Source organism: Topomyia yanbarensis, chromosome 3 (assembly GCF_030247195.1).
Source record: "Topomyia yanbarensis strain Yona2022 chromosome 3, ASM3024719v1, whole genome shotgun sequence".
Lineage (NCBI taxonomy): Eukaryota > Metazoa > Arthropoda > Insecta > Diptera > Culicidae > Topomyia > Topomyia yanbarensis.
Window position 1 is genome coordinate 1,685,006 of NC_080672.1, and position 22,665 is coordinate 1,707,670.

Sequence of the window (22,665 nt, forward strand, 5' to 3'; positions counted from 1 at the left end):
AAATACAATACATAAGGAATTTTATTAATATTTCCGCCGACTTCCTTTTGCAATTTAGCTTGCCAAAATTTTGTTCCAGCCTGTTCTTTTGCATAGCACTCGGCAAATGTAACATACAAACAATAAATTTAGTACAGTTATTACAGAATTTTATAATACACATCATCTCACGAATTTTTTCAAATCGGGAAATGTGAACACGATTAGTAGAAAATAAAACACTCATATTCAGAGTATCGTTATATTTTTATTCTTCTTCTTCAGAAACATCAGTACCGTTCTAATATCACTTTCAGACATGTTCCTAAAATCCTGTGGTTTGAATGATTGAAAGCTCCATATTTCGCGATTCTTAGTACCAACAAGTTGGACATCATTGGAATTAATTTTATGGTTGACGTTATTCCTTTTTTTATTTTTATTCTTATCATTATAATTACCAATTTTTTTCTTGCTATCTTCATTATTGTTAATACCAAGACTCTCGTTGCCATTATTATTATCGTCATTCTTATTACCGTTAATATTATTATTACTACTCCCATTATCGCTACTATTACTTCCGCTGTTATTATTGTTACTACCATTATAACCATCTTTCACGTCATCATCAGTGGGAATGATATTACTACCATTATTATTGTTATTACTATTATTATCATTAGTATTATAACTATTATTATTGTCTTGATTGTTATTCTCGTTCGTTTCAGTATTAGTGTTCGTGTTTGTATTGCTGTTTTGATTATTATTACTATTGCTATTATCATTGTTGCCATTTCCATTCTCCCACGGATAGGGCATCATCGGTTGTTTGCAGCCCCGATGGTTTGACCATGGCATCTGACATGGATCCGAATAAGTATTCGTATTGGTCTTGACAATCGTGATGGGCGCATTACCCGTAATACTTCCGTCTAATTCTACGCCGCCTGAGCCCCAGCGGTATTTATGTTTATCCTCGGACCTTTGATTTTTTGACCAAACAAACGCAACGACATTGGCTACGCTGATCAGCTTCGCTACTATCAGCACTGCTACTGGAATTAGGATGAAATGGCCCACAAATGCCGGTATAGATGACATCACCAAAATCAGCAGGATAATTTTCACAGTACTGGCGATCGACGAAAACTTGTCATCGGCTATTATTGCGTACGGGGCGACACCTCTAGGTTCAAGTACATACTTTCCAACTGTTTTGTCCGGTGTGCTGGCTTTGGTCGCTGGCAACACGGGAACTTCGTCGTAGCTGAAAGAAAAATTCAAAAGTCAGTTTCTTCCAATAGTTTGGTTTTCCTGTACAATAATCACTAGGGTGGCAGTTATTTTTGTGTTGCTGAAATTTAGATCATTGCCAATCATAAAATCAATTAAGGTATAAATCTCGACAAACATATATTTTCGTCATCATTTAAAAAAATGCAAGACGATGAAAACAAAATGGCACCCGTAGTGATGTTCTGTCTAAGGTTTGGTGCGTGTGAAATTCCAAAACTACGTAAAGCCCGCCGCCTGAGGATCGATCTGAAACACAAAACTAATAATAAGGCTCTAACGTAAACTGAATTTATTAGAGGAATGACCCAAGAAAGGGTAAAAAACTTCAAATTTGACGTAATGGTGCGATCGCAAACTTTGAGATAGATTTGTAGTCCTTTTTCAAAACAATAGTGAACACAAAGATTTTTTTAGATTTTGTGATTTATAAAAACGAATTTGAGTTAATATGTATCAAAATTCAAAAAAAGTCTATTTTCAACCATCAAAGGCATCGGTCACAATACCCAGTGTGCTCCTGCTTCTGTCCGAGCCAGTGCAAAGCGAACGAAAAAAACAGTTACTTGTGTGCATTGTCCGAACAACAAAGGATACCGTTATTTTTATTCTTGTGTGATCTATCAAGATGACTGAGTCTCATCAACAAAACGTTATTATTCGGCCTAACACAGTGGCCATTGACTTCAGATCTTTTCGCATAAGACCAAGTATTCGTGATGTGGAACATCTGCTGAAGGTGAAAATGCAGCTTCGGTTTTCGGAAGTCACCTGCATACAGCTTGAGCACGTCAGGCATGCGGTGCTGATAACCTTCAACAAATTCGCCCAGGCGAAGAGATTCATTTCGCAGAACAACTTAAAACACGTGCTTATTTGTGACAACGCTGAAATCAAGATCCCTGTATACATGGATAATGGGAATATTGAAGTGAAATTACATGATTTATCTCCACTTACTTGCAAAGTGGCAATTAAAAGATTCATGTCGCATTATGGAGCAGTGGCATCTATTACGGAGGACACGTGGAGAAACTACTTCCCAGGTATTTTAAATGGCGTCTTTGTGATGAGAATGCGGGTAGACCAACCCATTCCCTCCTACCTTACCCTGCAGTACAACACAGAAGGGGGTGATACCATTACACAGCGAACTCTTTGTACATATCAGGGACAAACCAATACGTGCCAATTCTGTGAACGAACGGCGCACTACGGACAACCGTGCCCAGAAACTGCTAAGGAAAGCTCAGTTGCAGATAAAAATGCCAACACCCAAGCCCCAATATCTTTAGCTGAACCACAATCGGTTGACAAATTTGTGGCTGCAGTTAAGGCAATAATGACAACTGCAAAAGCTTCAAACTTAACAACTAATACCACCAGTGAAGAAGCTACCACCAAGGATGGAGTGTTCACATTCGGGACCCGCAAGGGCAAGAAGCCAGAAAGAAGATCTGAACGCGAGTATCACGACAGTAATTAAGATGATGATACCGACGTAAGCAACAACGAGACAACCCATGTTGGCGAAAGAAGGAACATCTTCCCGACGCGAAAAAAGATCTCAATAGCAAGTTGCGCGCACGGGATCTTATAGACTCAAAATAAAATTTATTATTTTTATTTTTTACTTCTTGTAAATATATAAAAGACCCATGGCTCCTCTAAGCTAACGCATTGAGCCGTGCCAAATAAATAATTAAAAAAAAATCCAAAAAATAAAAATGGCGATTCCAATATGCGGACTAAAATGCGACTAACAATTTCGACTAAAATTTGTTTTTACCGTTTTCTGTGGTTGTTTGATAATTCACGATTAGTTTGCGATGCCTCTACAGATCAAGCCGTGAAATAAGTTCTCGAGACCTGTACACTTGTATAGTAGAGTGGCTCGCGGTTGTATGGGAAAACTTCAAAATTATTTAAACCAGCGGGCACAGCACTTTTTGAGTTAATTTTGTGGTCCCAAATGCCTGTGCAAAATTTGGGAGCGGTTGGTTGCTTCCCGGGTTTGCGCATTGCGTTCAAAGTTTGCATGGGATTTTATATGGGAAAATCAATTATTTTGCATTTACGTTAATAAAGATTTTTACTGAATATGAAAAACCAGCTTTATAAAGCTATAGTTCAAACCTTGGTTAACAACTTTGTCGAAGACCATAACTAGCTACGAGTTTTCAAAAAATAGTTATAACGATTTTAAAATTGGATGCATGGATCAATATTGCCTCTATGCTGATTTTGTTCGAAGAAAGATAATAGACTGCTATCGACCTCCTAGTGGACCCCAGCCAATCGCGAACGATTGAACGATTTTTCCAGACACGGATCTTCTAGGACGTTTGGAAAACGAGATGAAACAAATGGAAGTGCACAAATTCACATGTACGCTAGTGCCACATAGCGCCAGAATTCCAAACTAAAATGGTCACCTGCCAAACCACTTCAGCCCAAAGAACAACTTTGTTGCCGAAAAGAGCAATGTGGGACATAATATATCTAAGCAGGCGTTGGCTTTGATGCGCGATCGCATCAGCAGTTCATTACCTCACATTAGAAGTCAGACCACCATCGAGGTAACTTGTGGAGTAAACTGGTTCCCCGTGTTGGGTGTTTCCCTGCAAATATCTAAAGTTCACCGTCAGCGACAAAAAGTATGGCGTGGTTCGAGACGACCGCCAGCGAGAAAACCCTGGCGTTGCTCGAGACGACCGTCAGCGAAAAAAGCATGGTGTGATTCGGGACGACCACCTGCAAGAAAAAACGCGTTGCTCGAAACAACCGTGCGCGAGGAAAAGCATAGCGTCGCTTGATACAACCGTCAGCAAGTAAAAACATGGCGTGGTTCAAACGACTGCCGACGAGGAAACCTGCGTTGTACGGGACGACCGCCTGCGAGAAAAACCTGTCAATACTGAAGATTCACCATCAGCTAAAAGGGAAACCGCCTAGCGTGTTTCGGAACGAGCTCCGCATAGAAAAATGTTATTTTCCCCATAGTTACCATGGCAACGCATGCTTGACTACTAGATTGGCACATTTTTTAAAATCCCAATGAATGACCAGTCATTGAGAAACACCAACGAAAGATTTAAGGTTGAACAGAGAAAGGGCGAAAATCGAAAATGAAAAAAGCAGTTTTTTCCACCCCGTGTGTTAGATCTTCATAAAAATTAATCAGCATTACTGTAACAACATTCTGCATAAGCTGATTGATTTTTATGAAGATCTAAGACACGGTGTTGAAAAAAAACTGTTTTGTTTCGTTTTCGATTTTTGCCCATTCTCTGTCCAACCTTAAGATATTTTGGACGTTTTTTATTTTTTCAAATAATAGAATTTGCAGAATTGAAGCGCAACGAAACTATTAGAACAGATATCAGTATATCGGATAGAGGACTTATCTGACTGGAAGAATCCCGCGAAAGTGATTACGAATCGAGCGAGAGTGATGCAGATAGCGATAATAATCAGTCGTCGACAAGATCGTAAGTGTGGTATAGACAAACCGTTATCCTTGTATCTAACGAACTTCTTATTATTCACAGTTGTACTATGGAAAAATTCGATTCAGAGCTGACAGTGAGGATGTTCCTCCAGCCCACCCTCTTTCTCCCAGTACAAGCGAGAGAATGGAACGACTGGAAGAGACTTTAGCGGAAACGCAGAAGCGCAGAACGTCATGATAGCGAGGCGGATAGCAGCTGGAACAGCACCAGCCCTGTGCTACCGCAAATAGGAGTCGCAAATTCAACCAGATTGAATCAAAGCCATGACAACGAAATTACGGGCAATACTAACGCCGAGAGAACGGATACGAATGAACGATTCAATCGTCTCGAGAAGGCGTTGACCGAACTGGTAGAACCCCTGAACCCGAAGCACCAGCGCCCTACCTTAAATAGCGATGCAGATGAAAGCTGGAACTACGCTCGTGAAACGACATCCAGTGCAATACAGGAATCTACCAGTATCCGCTGGGATCATATCAAACCCTTCCCAGCTAATGTACCGGCGAACAAAATGTGGGAAGCATGGAGCCGCTATATCGAAAACTTCGAGATAGCTTCGTCGCTATGCAATGCACGAGATCCAATTCGTCGTACACAACTGCTGTACATTTCCATGGGCGAGCAGTTGCAGAGTATAGTTCAGGCCGCCAAACTTAGGCCAAGTCTCAAGGATCCAAATTGTTATTCGATTCTTGTCAGTAACATAGAAAATTATCTAAGGTCGATGACCGACACGGCAGCGGAACACGAAACCTTTTCTGGTATGCAGCAAGAAAAGGATGAAACTGCTGATGCTGTTTCGTTTCACGCACGATTGATGGGGAAGTGCAGATACAGCCCATCAGATCAGAAACGATTCGTTCGAGCACAAATGCTCAAAGGAATGGCTAATCGCGATCTCGCAAAGGCTGCGAGAACGTATGGACATGATATTAATTTGATTGTTCAGTCAGCAAACGCGCGACGAGGCATATAAAGCAGAATCTGTCTTGCAAGATAGTACAAACATCGCAGAGGTCGATAGTGAGATTCGAATTTCATCCGCTACCGGCACCAATCGCATACGACCGAAGCTTGAAGAAGGCAACGGTTCACGAGTAAAACGATACCGCACTGAAGGGCATTGTCGTGAAGGACGGAGGAGTCGCTGTTCCAGGTACAATCGTCCAGCGCACAGAAACAGGCCATGTCCCACCATCACACGTAATTGTAATAGGACATGCGCGGTGCAAGGCCATTTTCAGCTAATTGCCGAAAGAAGCGCGTAAATCAAGTTCAGGAGAATGATACTAAGTCGGGATGGTTCGATGAAAAAGAAAAAGCAAAGGGGAAAATTTGATGAATAGTAATTTGTACCTTATTTCTTTTGGTTGTTCTTACATGAATTCTTCCAGCAAGTACAGTCGTGATTCGCTGGTTGGGCCACACCTCTGTCCAACTAACGAATTTGATTCGTTAGTTGGACCGACTGACAAATGTCAAAAACTCTCCAAAGGAGGCGTTAGTAGTGTAATTGCATCTATTCACATCTCTAATAATTGTCAGCTAGATTGTCAAAGAAAATTTGACATAAGATTTTGACATTCAGATGCTTTTTAGTTGGACAATGGAGTTAAAAAAATTTTCGATTGACTCCGGATCCGATGTGAATGTTATAGTAGGAACTGACTTGAATCGGCTTAAGAAAGAATATCGGATGGGAATTGCAAGACTTGAACCGATCCAAACAACGAGCTATCAAGATTTGAGAGCTTATGCTGCACCGCACCAATGGTAGTCACATCCGTTTTCAGAGCCAGCATAAAATCAGTCGAAATGCAGAAACCGTCTACGACTGCGGAGTTTCTGGTTGTAGATAAGGGACGTCGATGGCTTCGTGGAAGATCAACGGCAAATGATAAGCAATTATTATTATTCGATTCCGCGATAAACAATTGCGAACACTCGGACGCGATCAAATTATTTCCGAAGAACCCTAATGTTAAAGTAAAGTTCAGCATTGATAGGAGTATCGCGCCAGTGAGAAATTCATACTGCAATGTTCCGGCAGCGTATCGTCAAGGAGCAAAGCGATGCCTACAAGACATGGAATCACGAGGCATTATCGAAAAAGCGCCGGGGTGGATTAGTGGCATGTCGGCAGTTGCAATGGCAAAAAAACGACTTTCGCTTGGTTGTAAACATGCGTGCACCGAATAAGGCCGTTAAGCGTGAGTACTTTAGATTCCCCCTAATCGACGAGATGAAGGTCAAACTACACGGAGCTAAGTATGTATTTCTCAAAATTTGATTTGACTGGTGCCTTCTACCACCTTGAATTAGCCAAGGAATCACGTGAGCTTACAACACTCCTTTCTGAGAGTGGCATGTACCGCTTCACCAGGCTAATGTTTGGTGTCAATTGCGCCCCCGAAATCTTTCAGAGGGAAATAAGTAGAATTTTGAAGAATGTAGAAAATATTATAATTTACATAGACGATTTTCTAGTGTATGCCAAAACCCTAACGGAACTTCACAACACTGTTGCACGGGTTTTGCAAATTCTACGGGAAAACAATTCAACGCTAAATACGGAAAAATGCGAATTTGATAAAACAAGCATGAACTTTTTGCATCATGCACTGGACCAACACGGCTTTCATATTGATGATGGGAAGAAAAAAGATGTGAAGAAAATTCGGCAACCCGCTACGGCATCGGAACTGCGAAGTTTTCTCGGTCTAGCGTCCTTCATCAGCCCTTACATCGAACGGTTCGATGATATTACGAGTCCTCTGTGGGCTGTCGCCACAACGACTTCATGGAAATGGGACTCAGAACAAGAAAAAGCCTTTGAACTTACCAAAGACAAGATCATTCACTGCACTACCGCGCTGGCTTATTTTTCGGAAAATGACAAAACAGTGCTCTACACTGATGCCACTCCTGTTGCACTCGGAGCTGTACTTGTTCAGGAGAGCACAGACCAGACACCTCGTATAAAAAGCTTCGCGTCCAAGACCCTAACAGCAACGGAGAAGAAATACGCACAGTTACACTGTGGAATTCGTGCGATGCAGAGATAATATTGCTGACCCTTCTTCTCGTCTCTACGATGGCATCGATAGTCCTTTCGATGAGACATGTAGTCCATGGGAAGTTGCGACTTTGGAAACAAATTCTGTGGGATCTTTGACCGAGCAAGAAATTAGGGATGCTACCGCCATCGATGACCAACTGAAACAGGTAACAAAAGCCCTAGAATCCGGTAATTGGTCAAAACAGCTTCGTAGGTACCAGCTAGTATCAAATGACCTATCAGTGCGTGATGACATCATTGTGAAAAACTACTGCGCAGTAATACCCGAAAAACTCCTTCAAAAATATTAGAAGTGCCACATGCAGGACATCCGCTTTCGGTTAAAATGAAGAGCATATTAAGAGAACGTGTTTGGTGGCCAGGAATGCCAACCAATGCAGAAACGTGTGCAACAAATGGCAGATCTGAAAAGCCTTTTCCAATGAATCGTATTTCCGCCCCAAAAACAGTGTGAGAAACAATTGCATTGGACTTCAATGGACCATACCTGCAGTTCGGAGGATTTGGTTTTGATTTTAGTCATTGTGGACTTAATTGCTCGGCCGGTGAAATCAACATGTTTTGAGCTACTTAGACGTGTCCTGGAGGAAATATTGCAAAAAGAGAGATTCCCAAAAAGCATCAAGACGGATAACGGGCCACCATTCAACGGTGAAGCATATAGAAACTACTGCATAGAACGCAGGATATACGCAATTTTTCCAACTCCACTATTTCCCCAGCAGAACGGTCTTGTAGAAAACTACATGAAACTAATTATTGAGGCAATGGCTGCTGCCTCAGGCAACGGGACACGTTTTGAAGAAGAAGCCACGGTCAATGCGCACAATTCTGCCGCTCATGCAATAACGAAGGTTCCTCCAGAAGAAGTCATGCTTGGACGTAAAATTAAGCGAGGACTCCCTCTTATCTGCCATGGTAAGACGAACCACGATGACGATCTATTGAATTAACGGGACAGGGAAAAGAAACTGCAAGCAAAAGCGAGAGAAGACGCTCGACGATGTGCAAAGGAATGTCGTGTTAAACCGGGAGATACCGTTATTGTTGAGAGAACCTCTCGTATTAAAGGAGATTCAAAATTTGACACACAACATTAGGGGAGAGTGAGGACACTTGATCCTTGGGGATATTTGATTCCCTAGCCATATCTCGTAATCTATACGCATAAAGTTATCACAATATTAAAAGAAAATGAAATATTTGCTCGTTTATGATGTTTAAAAAAACAATCTGATGTATTACATTTGGTTTGGAAAAGTTATATACTATTTTAGAAAATATGTGTTCAAATTTATCTCGAAGATCTTTTTACAATTTTTTTTTAACGGTTGTATGTGATCGTCGAAAGAATTATATTTGAATATTTTCAAGTACGATTACTTTCTATGGGCTTTCGTCTAGAAAAACACGTTTTTCGAAGAAAAAGTTTCACAACACATACAAAAAAATTAAATTTTGTTCACCTCATACAACAGGTATCTTTGATCCCTGTAACACAGGGTACTCTTGATCCCTACCATTAGTTCTCTCAAACACTTTCGAAATGTAAAGAAATAGAAAAACATCATTTCCATAATGTACCTGGCACCATTAATTGATCTAAAATGTTTTTTCCGTGAACAAATATGGTATAAGTTATTGAAGATTGGAAAAGGAAGTTAAACATGTAACTTAAGGTTCACCCGACAAGCTTCAGCAGCACGTGACTCGGACTTAGTCGCAGGGTCGGCGCGCTACTGGGCAAACTGGAGGGATTTCGCGGATCTTGTGCTATAGGAAAACACTCAACTTTCTTAACGTGTGTAATTTATTGTAAGCTGTTCGTGTGGTGTTAGGGGTATCACTGGTGGGTTCACTGGTACGTACCGGACTGTATGGTTTGTTGGCAGCTAGATGAACCGGCGAGCGCTCGCTGATCGTCTTCGGGTCCGGAATCGTTGCGAGGATGATCTCGTGCAAGGTGGCGATGGCTGGTTCCTAGGGTGTATGGTTCGAAGCTGGGATGGTGGGCAAAATGGCGGTCCCAGAAAGGCGTTCTGGGCGAGTTGTCCAACAGGCGCTTCCTTCGTTGGCGAGATCGGTTGGCGACGGACGAGACCGACTTTTGCCAGACCGAGAAGGGTGGCTCTCCTTGGTAATTAGGGCCTTTGGCCGAGAGTCTTTGTCCCTGATTTTAGTTGATGATCAGAGAACTGAAAACTGGTCCTTTACTGTTAGACGTAGGTGACTGTCAAGTCACCTAGGCCGATGCGGGTGCGGCGTGTCTCCGGGAGTTCGCAACTTCCCAAATTATGGTAGGTATCAAATGGTCCTGAATGGCTGGCAGAGTTTCACTTCACCTACTTATATATCGCAATTTGTTTTTACTAAAAATACGTCTTACGCACTTGCTCGCCTGTATAAAAGTGATCGTCGACGATTATTTGATGGCGGTTCTTGCCCTGTTTCCGAGGGTTCGACCTTGGTAGGGTTACTGACGATCCCCTTTTCAGGCCTTGATAGCAGTGATTCCCAGCGGTGTTGTGTTTTTGCAATGTACGTAGTACTTGTTTTGAGTGAATTTTGTGTAAAAATTAAGCAATTTGAATGTTTTTAATTCGGGATTATAGCTTTAAAAATTTAGTCTGATTTCTGTAACGTTCGGTTACACTATCCCCCCACTCCACTTAAATAATTAGCAATCTGCCTAATTATTTAGAACATTTAATCCGTTAAACTATTAGGAAGTATACCAACATGTAAAAAAATGAATAATGAATCGCATCACGTAGTAGTTAAAAATTAATTGAAATCATCTGGACATCATAACACTTTAAAATGTGGCAACTAAAAGTCAAATTTCAAACCGAAATTTGCTATAATTGAGCACGTGTGATTTTAATCCTGTGTATATGTAAGTCAGTTAACACCAATGGTGAGTTTATCTCTACTATTCGATTCGTTAAGTTCATCTCTATTTCACCATACCCAAGTATGGGAGAGAGAAGACTATCTAGTATCGATTCACACGCGATCGCGAACATACGTATAGTGGACGAGACGGACAATGTAAAAAAGTTCAATAAAATGTGCTACGAAAAATTGATCGGACACTCAGTCGACAAATGGTGATACTACAAAGAGACGTTTTACGATAAGTAGACAATATGTATCTAATCTGCGTTAAGCTAAAGAAATCTGTTTATTTCCAGGTTCATTCGGCTAGACGGCCTATCTAGCAATTTTCAGGTACGAACTGGATTGGATTTCCTCTTGTGCACGCGTTTGGCTTCCCACGCGTTGGAAGTTAATTTTTTAATTTTCTTTTACCTGAAGAATGACCCTGAAAACGAGCATATTTCATATACCTAAAGTTCTGTTTGGTGCTGTAATAAGTAATGGTAAGTGTATTTCCTAACCTATTCTTATAATCTAGCATGCTTTTATCTATCCTATTTCACTTTCATCTTCTTCTTACTGCTAATTATTATTCTTCCCTTTTGAATTTATTCCTATCAATTCGGACTCTATCACAAAGCTTTAGATTACTGACGTCACTCTTCTCTCGTTTCAGATTTATGTTGGATTAATCCTCTCATCATCAAGAAAGCTCGCTCTTTTATGCTGTACATTGGATTACTCTCACTGCGGTCCAGTATACGATCGATGTTCATTCGGCGCACGTTCATCACATGATCTTTCATCGCCGGTTGGTTCATTCGATCGAGGTTCACTGATGACCAATACTGTTAACGTGCGTTTAGTTTGCTATAAACTGACACATGCTGAAGGTTCTTGATATCAACTTCAAATGCTTTTTAATATGATTACTAATATCATTTTTTTGTCTTAGGCTTGCTTATTGCTAATTGGTATCATCGGGGCGAAGGTCAGCTGCAGAAAAAACCCCAAGGTTCTAGCCATTTTCATCAGCTACTTCATACGAACTGGTTCCTCTTCTTGCCACTATCGTGCAAGGAGTATACAGAGGCCCGTACTTGGCATTGTAATGCTCAGCCGCCGAAGATAACTTAAGGTTTCTTTTAAAAACTCGTTGTCCAACTTGGTAAGTGACTGCAAACTTTTTATGTCTAAGATTATAGGTCCTTAGAGTTTTCTCGTGACTCTTTTTGAGGTTTTCCTCGACCAACGTAAATACCTTTTGGTTTATTTGTTTTCGGTATTCATCTCGCTGGTCAACTGAAAGCTCTGTTTCATCACGTTCGAGGCGATGTTCATGTCCCTGCGTCACTTTGTCGTGCCCGTACAAGATCCGATAGGGTGTAAAACCAGTCGAAGAATGAACAGTCGTGTTTATCATCTCTTCAACTTCCGCAATTTTGGAATCCCATGTTCGCTGATCTTGTTGCATATAAGTACGCAAGCATGCATTGATTGTACGGTTCGTTCTCTCCACCGGGTTTGCCTGACTATGGTGTCGCGCGTTTGGCCAGTGGTGAACCCCTCTCCTTTGCAGAAGCGATTGAAATTCCTTCCCCATAAACGTAGTAGCGTTGTCCGAAATTATCACTTCGGGTGTTCCAAATCTCCTCATCCACAAACTTTCCACAATACTGCACACCTCTCTCCCTTCAATCTTTCTGAGCGGAACAAGCAGAACCCATTTTGAAAATAAGTCCATCAGGACCAACAAATGAGATTTGCCCATCTTGCTTCTAGGAAGATTTTGTATGAAATCTAGTGCCAGTATCTGAAAAGGTTTGTTGGTGAGTTTCTGTCTACCCATTTCCGGTGCAGTTGCAGTCGTCGATGGTTTGCACTGCTTGCAGATGGTACACGCTTTAATGTGCTTTTTGCAGTCCATTGCCATCCTTGGCCAATAAAATTTCGCCTTCAACTTGTGGATGGTCTTTTCAAAGCCAGGATGCATCGAATTATCGTGTTCAGCTTCAAGAACTACTTTCCGCAGATCTCCTGGGACGCAAAGCTTCCATTCGAATTTGTAGTCCTCCGGTATTTCCTGAACCTTCCGATACAACTCCGTGTACCAGTCGCTTCGGCCTGATATTTCCAGTGCTTCCAATGACCGTGAAAGCGCATCAGGAACAACATTCTCTGCACCCTTCCGATGGCGCACAACCATGTCGTACTGCTGCAGCTGCATACTCCATCTACTTAGCTTCGATGATGACTTCCACTTGGTGTTCATAATGAACGATAAAGCTGAAGAGTCAGTGATAAGTGTGAACTTGTTGCCTTCAATATATGGCCGGAACTTTTCTATAGCCTCTAGTGCTGCGAGTCCTTCCTTTTCGGCCGCTTTCCATGACATCTGAGGCGTAGTCAGCTTTCGCGAAAAGTAGGCAATCACATGTTCGACGTCTTCATGCTCTTGCGTTAGGATGCCAGCAATTGCACTATCACTGGCATCCGTCTGCACGGTGAATGGTAGTTCAAAGTTCGGGTTGGCTAGGATGGGAGCGGAGATTAACAGCTGTTTTAGTTCAATGAACGATTTTTCAGCTTCATCGTTCCATTGAACTACCTTTGGTTTTCCCTTTAGTAGGTTCGTGAGAGGAGCTGTGATCTCACTGAACCCTTCAATGAATCTCCGATAATAATTTATCATGCCGAGAAATCTCCTAAGAGACCTAACAGATGTTGGACGCTCAAAGTTGTTGATAGCTTCAACCTTATCGGGATTGGGCCGAACTCCTTCCTTGGACAATATGAAACCCAAGTAGGGTAGTTCTGAAACACAAAACTTGGATTTGTCCAGATTTATGGACAAGTTGGCTTCCCTCAACCTCCGTGCTACTTCCTTCAGATTCCGAAAGTGTCGCTGGCTATGACGATGTCGTCTAAATACACGAACACTCCCGGCTCCAATTCACCATATCCCAAGACCTGGTCCATCAGCCTGGACAACGTGGCTGGACTATTAACCAAACCAAACGGGAGTCTAGTGAATTGGAACAAGCCCCTACCAAATACTCGAAAAGCCGTATATTTACGGGAGTCCGGATTCATTGGGATCTGCCAAAATGCCTTGGAGAGGTCAATAGTTGACAGAAACTTTGACGATCCAAGCCTTCCAAGAATACGGTCCTGATGTGGCAGTGGATAAGCGTCCCTGCGAGTCCTGTCATTAAGCTTCCTTGCATCTAAACACATTCGCAACTTCATCTTTTCCTTCCCATCTTCATCTTCTGCCTTTTTCAAAACTGGCACAATCAAAAGAGCCCAATCACTCGTAGACCGTTCCACGACGCCAGAACGAATCCACTTATCCAGTTCCTCGTTAACGTGCTTTTGCACTTGTGGAGACCACGGATACGGATTTAGTCGTACCGGGTCGGCTGATCTGTACTCCTCTGTAAATTCTATTTGGTGGGAGATCAACGGTGTTGTCTCTAGAAATTGGCCATCTACAAATACTTTGAACTCCTTCTTTACTGCGTCTAGCTCCTGCTGTTGTTCTAGGGTTAATTTGGTTTCCTCCTCGTGCTCAATTCCAACTTCCTCTATCAAATTTTCGCGCGTTTCTATAATCGTGGGTTCGATTCCAAAAAGTCGCCAAAAATTAATACCTAACAACAATCGACGTTTGAGCGAAGGAGCAACTAAAGTCGTGACAAGCTTCGTTTCGCCGTTAAACGTAACCGGAAGGTGAACATATCCTTGGACTGCTAACTTCTCTCCCCCCGCTGCTAATAGCTTCATATTAGTTTGAAACATCTTCAACTTAAGCTTCTTTAACAACTGCTCACTGCCTACCCTTAAGATTGACACCTGAGCTCCGCTATCCAACAATCCTACCATCTCCAATCCCATCACATCTATGCGCACAAAAGGTCGATTGTCACCTTCAATTTCCACCGTCAGCTCTTCAACGTCCTTGCTAGCTGAAACGAATACAGTTGGAGGTTTTCGCGAACGCATTCGACGCCCTCCTAAGTCGAACTTCGCCCGTTTTTTGCACAGAATGGGCAGTTTTCACGAGTGAAGTCGTGGAACCCACAAATGGTGCAAAATCTTTCCCTTTCCTTCAAACACACCTTGAAATGGTGGTATTTTCCGCGACAGTTAAAGCATGTTGAACCATCCGGAACACGATACTCTGCTACACGCTTATCGATCGTTCCCCGACTGCTTCCTTCCTGCGTGGGCTCCTTGGATAAAAAAGGTTTTTGCTGGTTTTCCGGAGACGGCTTGGTGCTGGGTACTCCCTGATTTTTATTCCAGTTATTCCTCTCTGCCTGTTTGTGCCAATTTGGCCTTCCTTCCTGTTTATTCCAAATCGGCTTGCCTTCCTGATTATTCCAGTTTGGTTTCCTATCCTGGTTGTTCCATTTCGGTCTATCCTCGGATCCCTTTGACTTCCAGTCCCGTTCTGCATTCTGTCCCTTGTGAAACGGCTTGCTATACACTTCATGTACTTGTGCGTGCCTTGGGCCAGTTTCGTTATCCTTACTCCTGTACAAATACCAGTTCGCAGAATCTAACTTCCTGCCCCAAACTTGCAATGACCGTAGGGTTCTGATATTTTTCACAACCAAAGCGTTTTTATAGTCTGAGCGTAAGTTGCGAAAAACGATGTCAAATTTCCGTTGTTCTGTGGGCGGAACTGACATGTAGCTAAAGATTTCCTTAATCGCGTTGTAAAAATCCGTGAACTTCTCCGACCGTCTCTGTCTTCTCTGAGCTGCTTGCTGCTCGTAATGGAAATCAAGATCAGGTGGCTGGTATTCCAGCTTTAATTCAGTGACCAGTTCCTTCCAATTCCGGAAATCCTCATTACGTTTTCCTTCCATGTACCAAGTCCTCACATCTCCAGAGAAAAGATGAATTGCCTCATTAAACAGAGTCCTCTTACTGATGTTTTCAGCTTCGGCCATAAATTCTACTTCCGCAATAAACTTATTTAGTCGCTTTCCTTCGTCCTTCGCGTCGTATTTAAGCTTCCAATCCGCAACAGGACGTGGTTGGCGTGACGAGCCTGGTCTTCTTCTACAACAATCTAACTCATCTGAGCTTACACTCCTATTACTTTCCGCATCACTCGATTCATCCATATTTTCTCTCTCGCTCTCACTGTACTCTTTCAAACTTCGCAATTCGTATCGCTTTCCTTTCAATCTACTCTCTTCCGGTTTCCGATATTGTGAACTCGCTTTATTCCGCTTTACTTCCTGATATTCCTTCTTATTATTGTCCTCAATCCTAATATCCCTTTCTAAATTCTTTTTGGTAGACGAACTTGCGTCAGACTGCCTCTCTAAGTCTAAGCTGCTTAGCTTACGCTCAATATATTTATCTACCCGCTCCATGATCCTCTTCATCATTTTATCGGGTGATTTATTCTTGTTTAATTTCAGTCCTTTCTTAGGCGTACTGGTGCGCCCTTTCACTACCAAAGAAACTCTTTTCTTCTTGCTAGCAGGCAGTTGATTCTGCTCTGCTTCTTCTTCTGTATATATTTCTTCCTCTTCATTACCTTCCTCTTACTGGATACTGTATATACTCAACTCATTCCTAATGTCGTCTTCAGTTAGCTTTGCTGTGTCCGGGTCTGTCGAAAGCAATGAAAAATGATCGTTAAGCAATCGAATCGCCATTGCCTCAAGACCCTGCGTATCGTAGTTCATTGAATCCCTCAATCTTATCAATCGGAAAAGCAAATGGATTAATCTAGTCTTAAACGGTGGCAAATCCGTTCTTTTCCTAACCCTTTTGTTCTCTAGCATATAACGAATCTTCGCGAGTTTCTCATCCACCTGCTGGAACTCTATGTCCTGCGTTTCCTTGGACAACGAAAATATTTTAAAATTGTTCGTCTCCCGTTGTACTGTCAACACTCCGCGAAGCTTACGTTTCTTCACATCTCTCGTATCACCACTTGAAAACTTTTCATGGCGGATTAGCAACTCGTGTTCGATTTCATCGTCCAACAAGTGCTCTGCGTTCATCGAACGGTATTGTAAAATAAATTCGGAACTCATCTTTTATAATTAAAGAAATGCGATTACGAATAATAAAAACTAGTAGTGATTTAAAGAATTCAAATGTAGCACAAATGAATAAATATAAGGTTTCAAAAATAAACTTAATCTAGGAAATATATTAAAATTTGAAATAAAAAATTCAGAAACACAATATAAATCACACCGTTAGGTTAACTTTTTGTATATAGTGTGTATAGTGTTAGATTTCAGTTCATTCAGGACCTTTTTGTAGTGTAGTGTAAGTAAAAATCCTTGTGATTCAACTTTTAGTTGCTTTGAGAAATCCACTTCCTGCAATCAAGCTTTAACCACTTCTCAGTGCAACTTGGCTTTCAACTTTGCACTCTATCGAAACCGTTCAATCTGCTCACCTCCTAACAGCTGTTTGTATCAAAAATTCTATTTTTCGTGGAGCAATAATACATACGCAATCGGTGCAACACTGATTGTGTACTCTCCCCTCGCTACGTTAAAAAAAATCAAAATTTTTTTTTATACTAATCAATCCTCCGTTTGCCTTTTCGCGATTTTTGGCTAGGCGCCAATTGTAACTTAAGGTTCACCCGACAAGCTTCAGCAGCACGTGACTCGGACTTAGTCGCAGGGTCGGCGCGCTACTGGGCAAACTGGAGGGATTTCGCGGATCTAGTGCTATAGGAAAACACTCAACTTTCTTAACGTGTGTAATTTATTGTAAGCTGTTCGTGTGGTGTTAGGGGTATCACTGGTGGGTTCACTGGTACGTACCGGACTGTATGGTTTGTTGGCAGCTAGATGAACCGGCGAGCGCTCGCTGATCGTCTTCGGGTCCGGAATCGTTGCGAGGATGATCTCGTGCAAGGTGGCGATGGCTGGTTCCTAGGGTGTATGGTTCGAAGCTGGGATGGTGGGCAAAATGGCGGTCCCAGAAAGGCGTTCTGGGCGAGTTGTCCAACAGGCGCTTCCTTCGTTGGCGAGATCGGTTGGCGACGGACGAGACCGACTTTTGCCAGACCGAGAAGGGTGGCTCTCCTTGGTAATTAGGGCCTTTGGCCGAGAGTCTTTGTCCCTGATTTTAGTTGATGATCAGAGAACTGAAAACTGGTCCTTTACTGTTAGACGTAGGTGACCGTCAAGTCACCTAGGCCGATGCGGGTGCGGCGTGTCTCTGGGAGTTCGCAACTTCCCAAATTATGGTAGGTATCAAATGGTCCTGAATGGCTGGCAGAGTTTCACTTCACCTACTTATATATCGCAATTTGTTTTTACTAAAAATACGTCTTACGCACTTGCTCGCCTGTATAAAAGTGATCGTCGACGATTATTTGATAGCGGTTCTTGCCCTGTTTCCGAGGGTTCGACCATGGTAGGGTTACTGACGATCCCCTTTTCAGGCCTTGGTAGCAGTGATTCCCAGCGGTGTTGTGTTTTTGCAATGTACGTAGTACTTGTTTTGAGTGAATTTTGTGTAAAAATTAAGCAATTTGAATGTTTTTAATTCGGGATTATAGCTTTAAAAATTTAGTCTGATTTCTGTAACGTTCGGTTACAAACAGCACTGATTTTCATTAAATACTTGACTTGACCTTCTACTGTGGTTAAAGTTTGTCGTGCATCTAAAAAGTTAGTATTATTAATTAATTTGTCAAGATAGGTGATTAGTTGAACTTCCGTGCCTAAAAGTCATAGTGTGCTTTATTTCTTCAGGCCTAGTAGGCGGGGGATCAAATTACCACACGTTTTTACAAAAACCTCGTATTGACATGATTTTCAAAACTGTTCATATTACTGACAGGACGTAGTATTCGGATTTACACATTATTTATAGCTCTTACAATTCGAATTGACTACAAGCTGGCGAACTTTGCAATTAAAATTTTTATTTCATTGAAAAGTTATGAGAAAAAAATAAAAGTGGGATCAAGCGTACCCACTCTCCCCTACACAGTTTTAGAAGAAACAAATGGCAATTTGCTACTGAATGATACCAAGGGTCAAACACTTCGACGACATGTATCTCAAACAAAGAAGGTTTGCCAGTGGCGGTGGGCAAAGGAACGAAATAATGTTGCTACAGAAATATGTCGACCATCCAGGGAACGAAGGGTTCCAAACCACGTGCAGAACTACGTGTTATTGGTCGAGGAAGAAATGGCTTATTATAAAACTCTAGACAAGCAAGATCTTCAGCCATTGTCGAACATTTGCCAGAATAAATAATTGTAAATAACAACTTTTCTTACACACCTAATTCTTTTCTCATTCCTCGTTTATCATTTCCGATTTTTGGGCAGAATCGGTTGAAAATGCTAAAAATAACCTTTTTCGTGAAAACCACACATCAAAAAGCTAACAAACTGCAAAATAACAGAACTATCATAACTGTTTATTTTCTGTTAATTTGAGAAAGCGCCTGATGGTTTCAGTCTGTAATGGACAGAGCTGCCAGAATGTAGTGCTTATTGTTCTTAACACTTATTCGCTAGAGTAACTAGAGGGGTGTTGCAATACTTATTGAAGCCGTTCCAAACTTATGACGGGTAGTGTATAACTTCAATCGATTAAGGACACTTGTTAATACTATCCTATTTCACTCGACTTTCACACGGTTTTGAATACCTTGGTTGATGTCATGACCGGCGTTGGACAAAATTCGATAATTGCAAAAAATAGTCATCCTAATACTCACTTATTTTTAGCATAACCACTAACATTATTGTAACTGTCGAACAATATTCGCTTCTCCATAACGGCATCGATTGGTTGCGGATTATTTTCCGATGGTCCAATAGACGCTAGGCTGTTCCCGAATTCATCGAAGCTGACATCTCTCACTGGTACAAGGTTCCCGTGAACATTGTCTCCGGCGGTAAATTCTTCAGTAACCGGCAAATAGTTGGTTCTCGAATCCACTTTGATCACGAAAAATCCCAGAAGTGTGAAATAATCCACCAAAGGAAGAATCCTTCGTCTACACCGTACGTACGTCATGCCAAAGACAGGTGATGTTATTTAACTTGAATCCAGAAACGAACTGAATCGTTGGCTCGCTTCGTCTATTGGTTTTATAGATTACGGATTAAATTAGCTATTGTGCAAACAATGTTCACTATCAGCCGACGGATGATTTACTTACCAAGTGAACAAGCGGATAAATTAACGCAACCGTGGGGGGCACCAATAATTTTTCGATCCCTTTTCGAACTACTGCTAGGATCACCGTGCCTGCAACCGAGAGAGCACATTGTTGCTTACCTTTTAAGTGGCGAACAAATTGCGGGTAATGTGAGCATTTAATTAGGCATGTTTAAATAGTCTGGATTTGCACGCCAATGTAAAGTAAGAAAAAACCGTGTTGCTAAAACATTGTTGCGGAATTTGACCTTCTGTATCAAACGGCTCGATTGCTGAACTTACGATGACCATAACTATTTTGACTATGGTTAAATGGCTAAGTAGGCTTTGCGCGAAACAAGACGTTTGTGCGTGTTTTTTCACGCGAGTGAATTTTTTGTGTAGCACAAGATAGAAATTTATTTTATTTTTCAAACCTGCTTAATTGGCTAGTGATTCGTACCAAAAAGTTGAAGTTCACGAAAAACAAAAGGTTATGCTAACAGAAAGAATAAGCCTGGAACAGGAACAGTTTTGCGAGCAATTGGTACTAGAATTCCGCTACTCCATCTGATGGAACTGGTGATGCAGCAGCACGCCAGGAATTAGACGATAAGTTTAAACAACTAGAGTAAAATTATCAATGACGTCAGATGAACTCTACGACCCAAATCGCGCGGACGCTGAAGCGCTGCTGAAATAACTGGAAGCTGACATTGGTAAGGTAAGTGAACAGAAGTTTCATACTGCAATTCTGTTGTCAATACTATTTGTTCTGTGTGTCCGTCTGGAAATAGTTCGATTCATGCATGAGAATCAGTCGAAGAAATTTGTTGTAACAGAAGGTCAACATCCCGCAGTGGTATAGTTGTAACAACACTTTGTTTTGATTTTCACTGGCGTACATATTAGTTGAGTAGTTTGTTCACATCACCTACTATATACCCATAACCAACAACGTGCCCTGTCGACAATGGTCACGATGATCCTACTACATATTAGTTGGAAAAGGGACCGAAAATTGATCCGAGCCTGCCCGGGTGCGGGTTAATTTTTCCGCTTGTTCACGCGATTAATTAATTAACCGACCACCGATAGCTAACATGTTGCACATAATAGCCAACCCAGTACGTACTCTATAAAACCAATAGTCGAAGCGAGCCAATGATTCAGTTTCTTGCCTGATTTTGCCATGACGTGCGTACGGAGTAGACGAAGGTTTCGTCCTTTGGTGGATTATTTCTCACTGTTGCTGGGGTTTTTCGTGATTGCAGTGGATTCGCGTAGCAACTATTTGTCGGCCACTGAGCAAGTGACAGCCGGAGATAGTGTTCCCGGGAATCGCGTACCAGTGAGAGAGTTTGGTTACAAAGAATTGGGAAACAATAGCCTAGCTTCTATTGACCCGTCGGATAACAATCGGCACCCAACCGATTCTACCGTTGAAGTGACAAAAGAGCGAAGATTGTTCGGCAGTTACAATATTGCTAGTGGTTATGCTAAAAATAAGTGAGTATTTTAAAAGGAAAATTATTTATTGGTGGTAGCTTATTTGTGTTTTCTTTCTCAGCGACGACGAAATCTCGGTATTGCCAGCGATCGGAACCAGTAAATCGGATAAAGCTGTCGAAAATTATATATCTGAGCCTAGAATGGGTCCCCCATACGCAATACTAGCTGATCACAAATTTGAATCAGTAGTCAGTTCAGTGAAAATTGTGCTGTTTATTTTATTGCTGTCAACTGTACCGACATTTGTAGTTCATTTCATCCTTATTCCATTGAAAGTACTACTAGGACTAACGATGGTTGCCGTCGCAAACGTGGCCGCCTTGGTTGCTTGGGCTACACAGCACGGGTCGAAGGACAAAGACAAGCACAAGGACAAACACAAAAATAAACCTGGGCTCGGTGGTCTTTTTGGTGGCGTAGATTTAGATGGAGGTATCAACACTAATGTTCCCCTCACGTTCGTCGAGACCAATACGAATGCTTTTTCGAGTCCATGTGAGATGCCATGGTCTAGTTTTGCAGGCTGCAGGGAAGCGAAGAAGCCATATCCATGGTTGGCGCCCTATGGAAGCAAGACTAGTTATAATAGCAATACTAATAATAACCAAAACAATGTAAACAAAAACACAAAGATTAGTACGAACACGAATAGTAATAATAATAGTAATAATAATAATACTTCACAATATGGTAGTAAGAAGCCCAAAATATGGGACACGCAGACTTGGTCGTTGGAGGACTTTAAGGGTATGGTTGCAAATGATATTAAAACGGTACTATCGTTTTTGAAAAAGAAGAATAAAAATATTAAGGTACTCTGAAAGTGAATCTGTTTTATTTTTCTATGAATCGTATTCAAATTTTGTGAAATTCTGTGATCATGTTGGTATAGATTTTTCGGGAATACATTCATTATTCTATTTCGTGGATCCAATTATATTTTTCTGATCCGTCATTTTCTGAAAGAAAACAAACCGTTTGTTCATAGGACATGGTGTCATAAAAAGCACAAAAACTGCTTGGAAAGAGCGCGAAATAAAATGTAAGATTTCAATGTGCCTATGGTAAATGTTATAGGGCGTTAAAACTTGTTGTGTTCTATTTGCTCGCTACCCGTGGACAAGTCATCCATCTGTACGGTAGGTGTATGGATTTGTTGACAGCAATGGAACAGATAATAAAAATGAAAAGCAAACAACGAATACATGTCATTTTATTGCTCCTTTGTCCCCCACACATT

General features: G+C 41.5%; 1 protein-coding gene across 1 annotated transcript; it reads left to right on the top strand.

Annotated features, from left to right (window-relative positions):
- The first annotated feature begins 21,047 nt into the window (after nt 1–21,047).
- LOC131692877 (uncharacterized) lies at nt 21,048–22,246 on the top strand. The gene is made up of 2 exons (XM_058980220.1): nt 21,048–21,422; nt 21,484–22,246. The coding sequence occupies exons 1-2, from the start codon at nt 21,106–21,108 to the stop codon at nt 22,244–22,246; spliced, it is 1,080 nt and encodes a 359-aa protein (XP_058836203.1). The 5' UTR covers nt 21,048–21,105.
- Nucleotides 22,247–22,665: the final 419 nt, after the last annotated feature.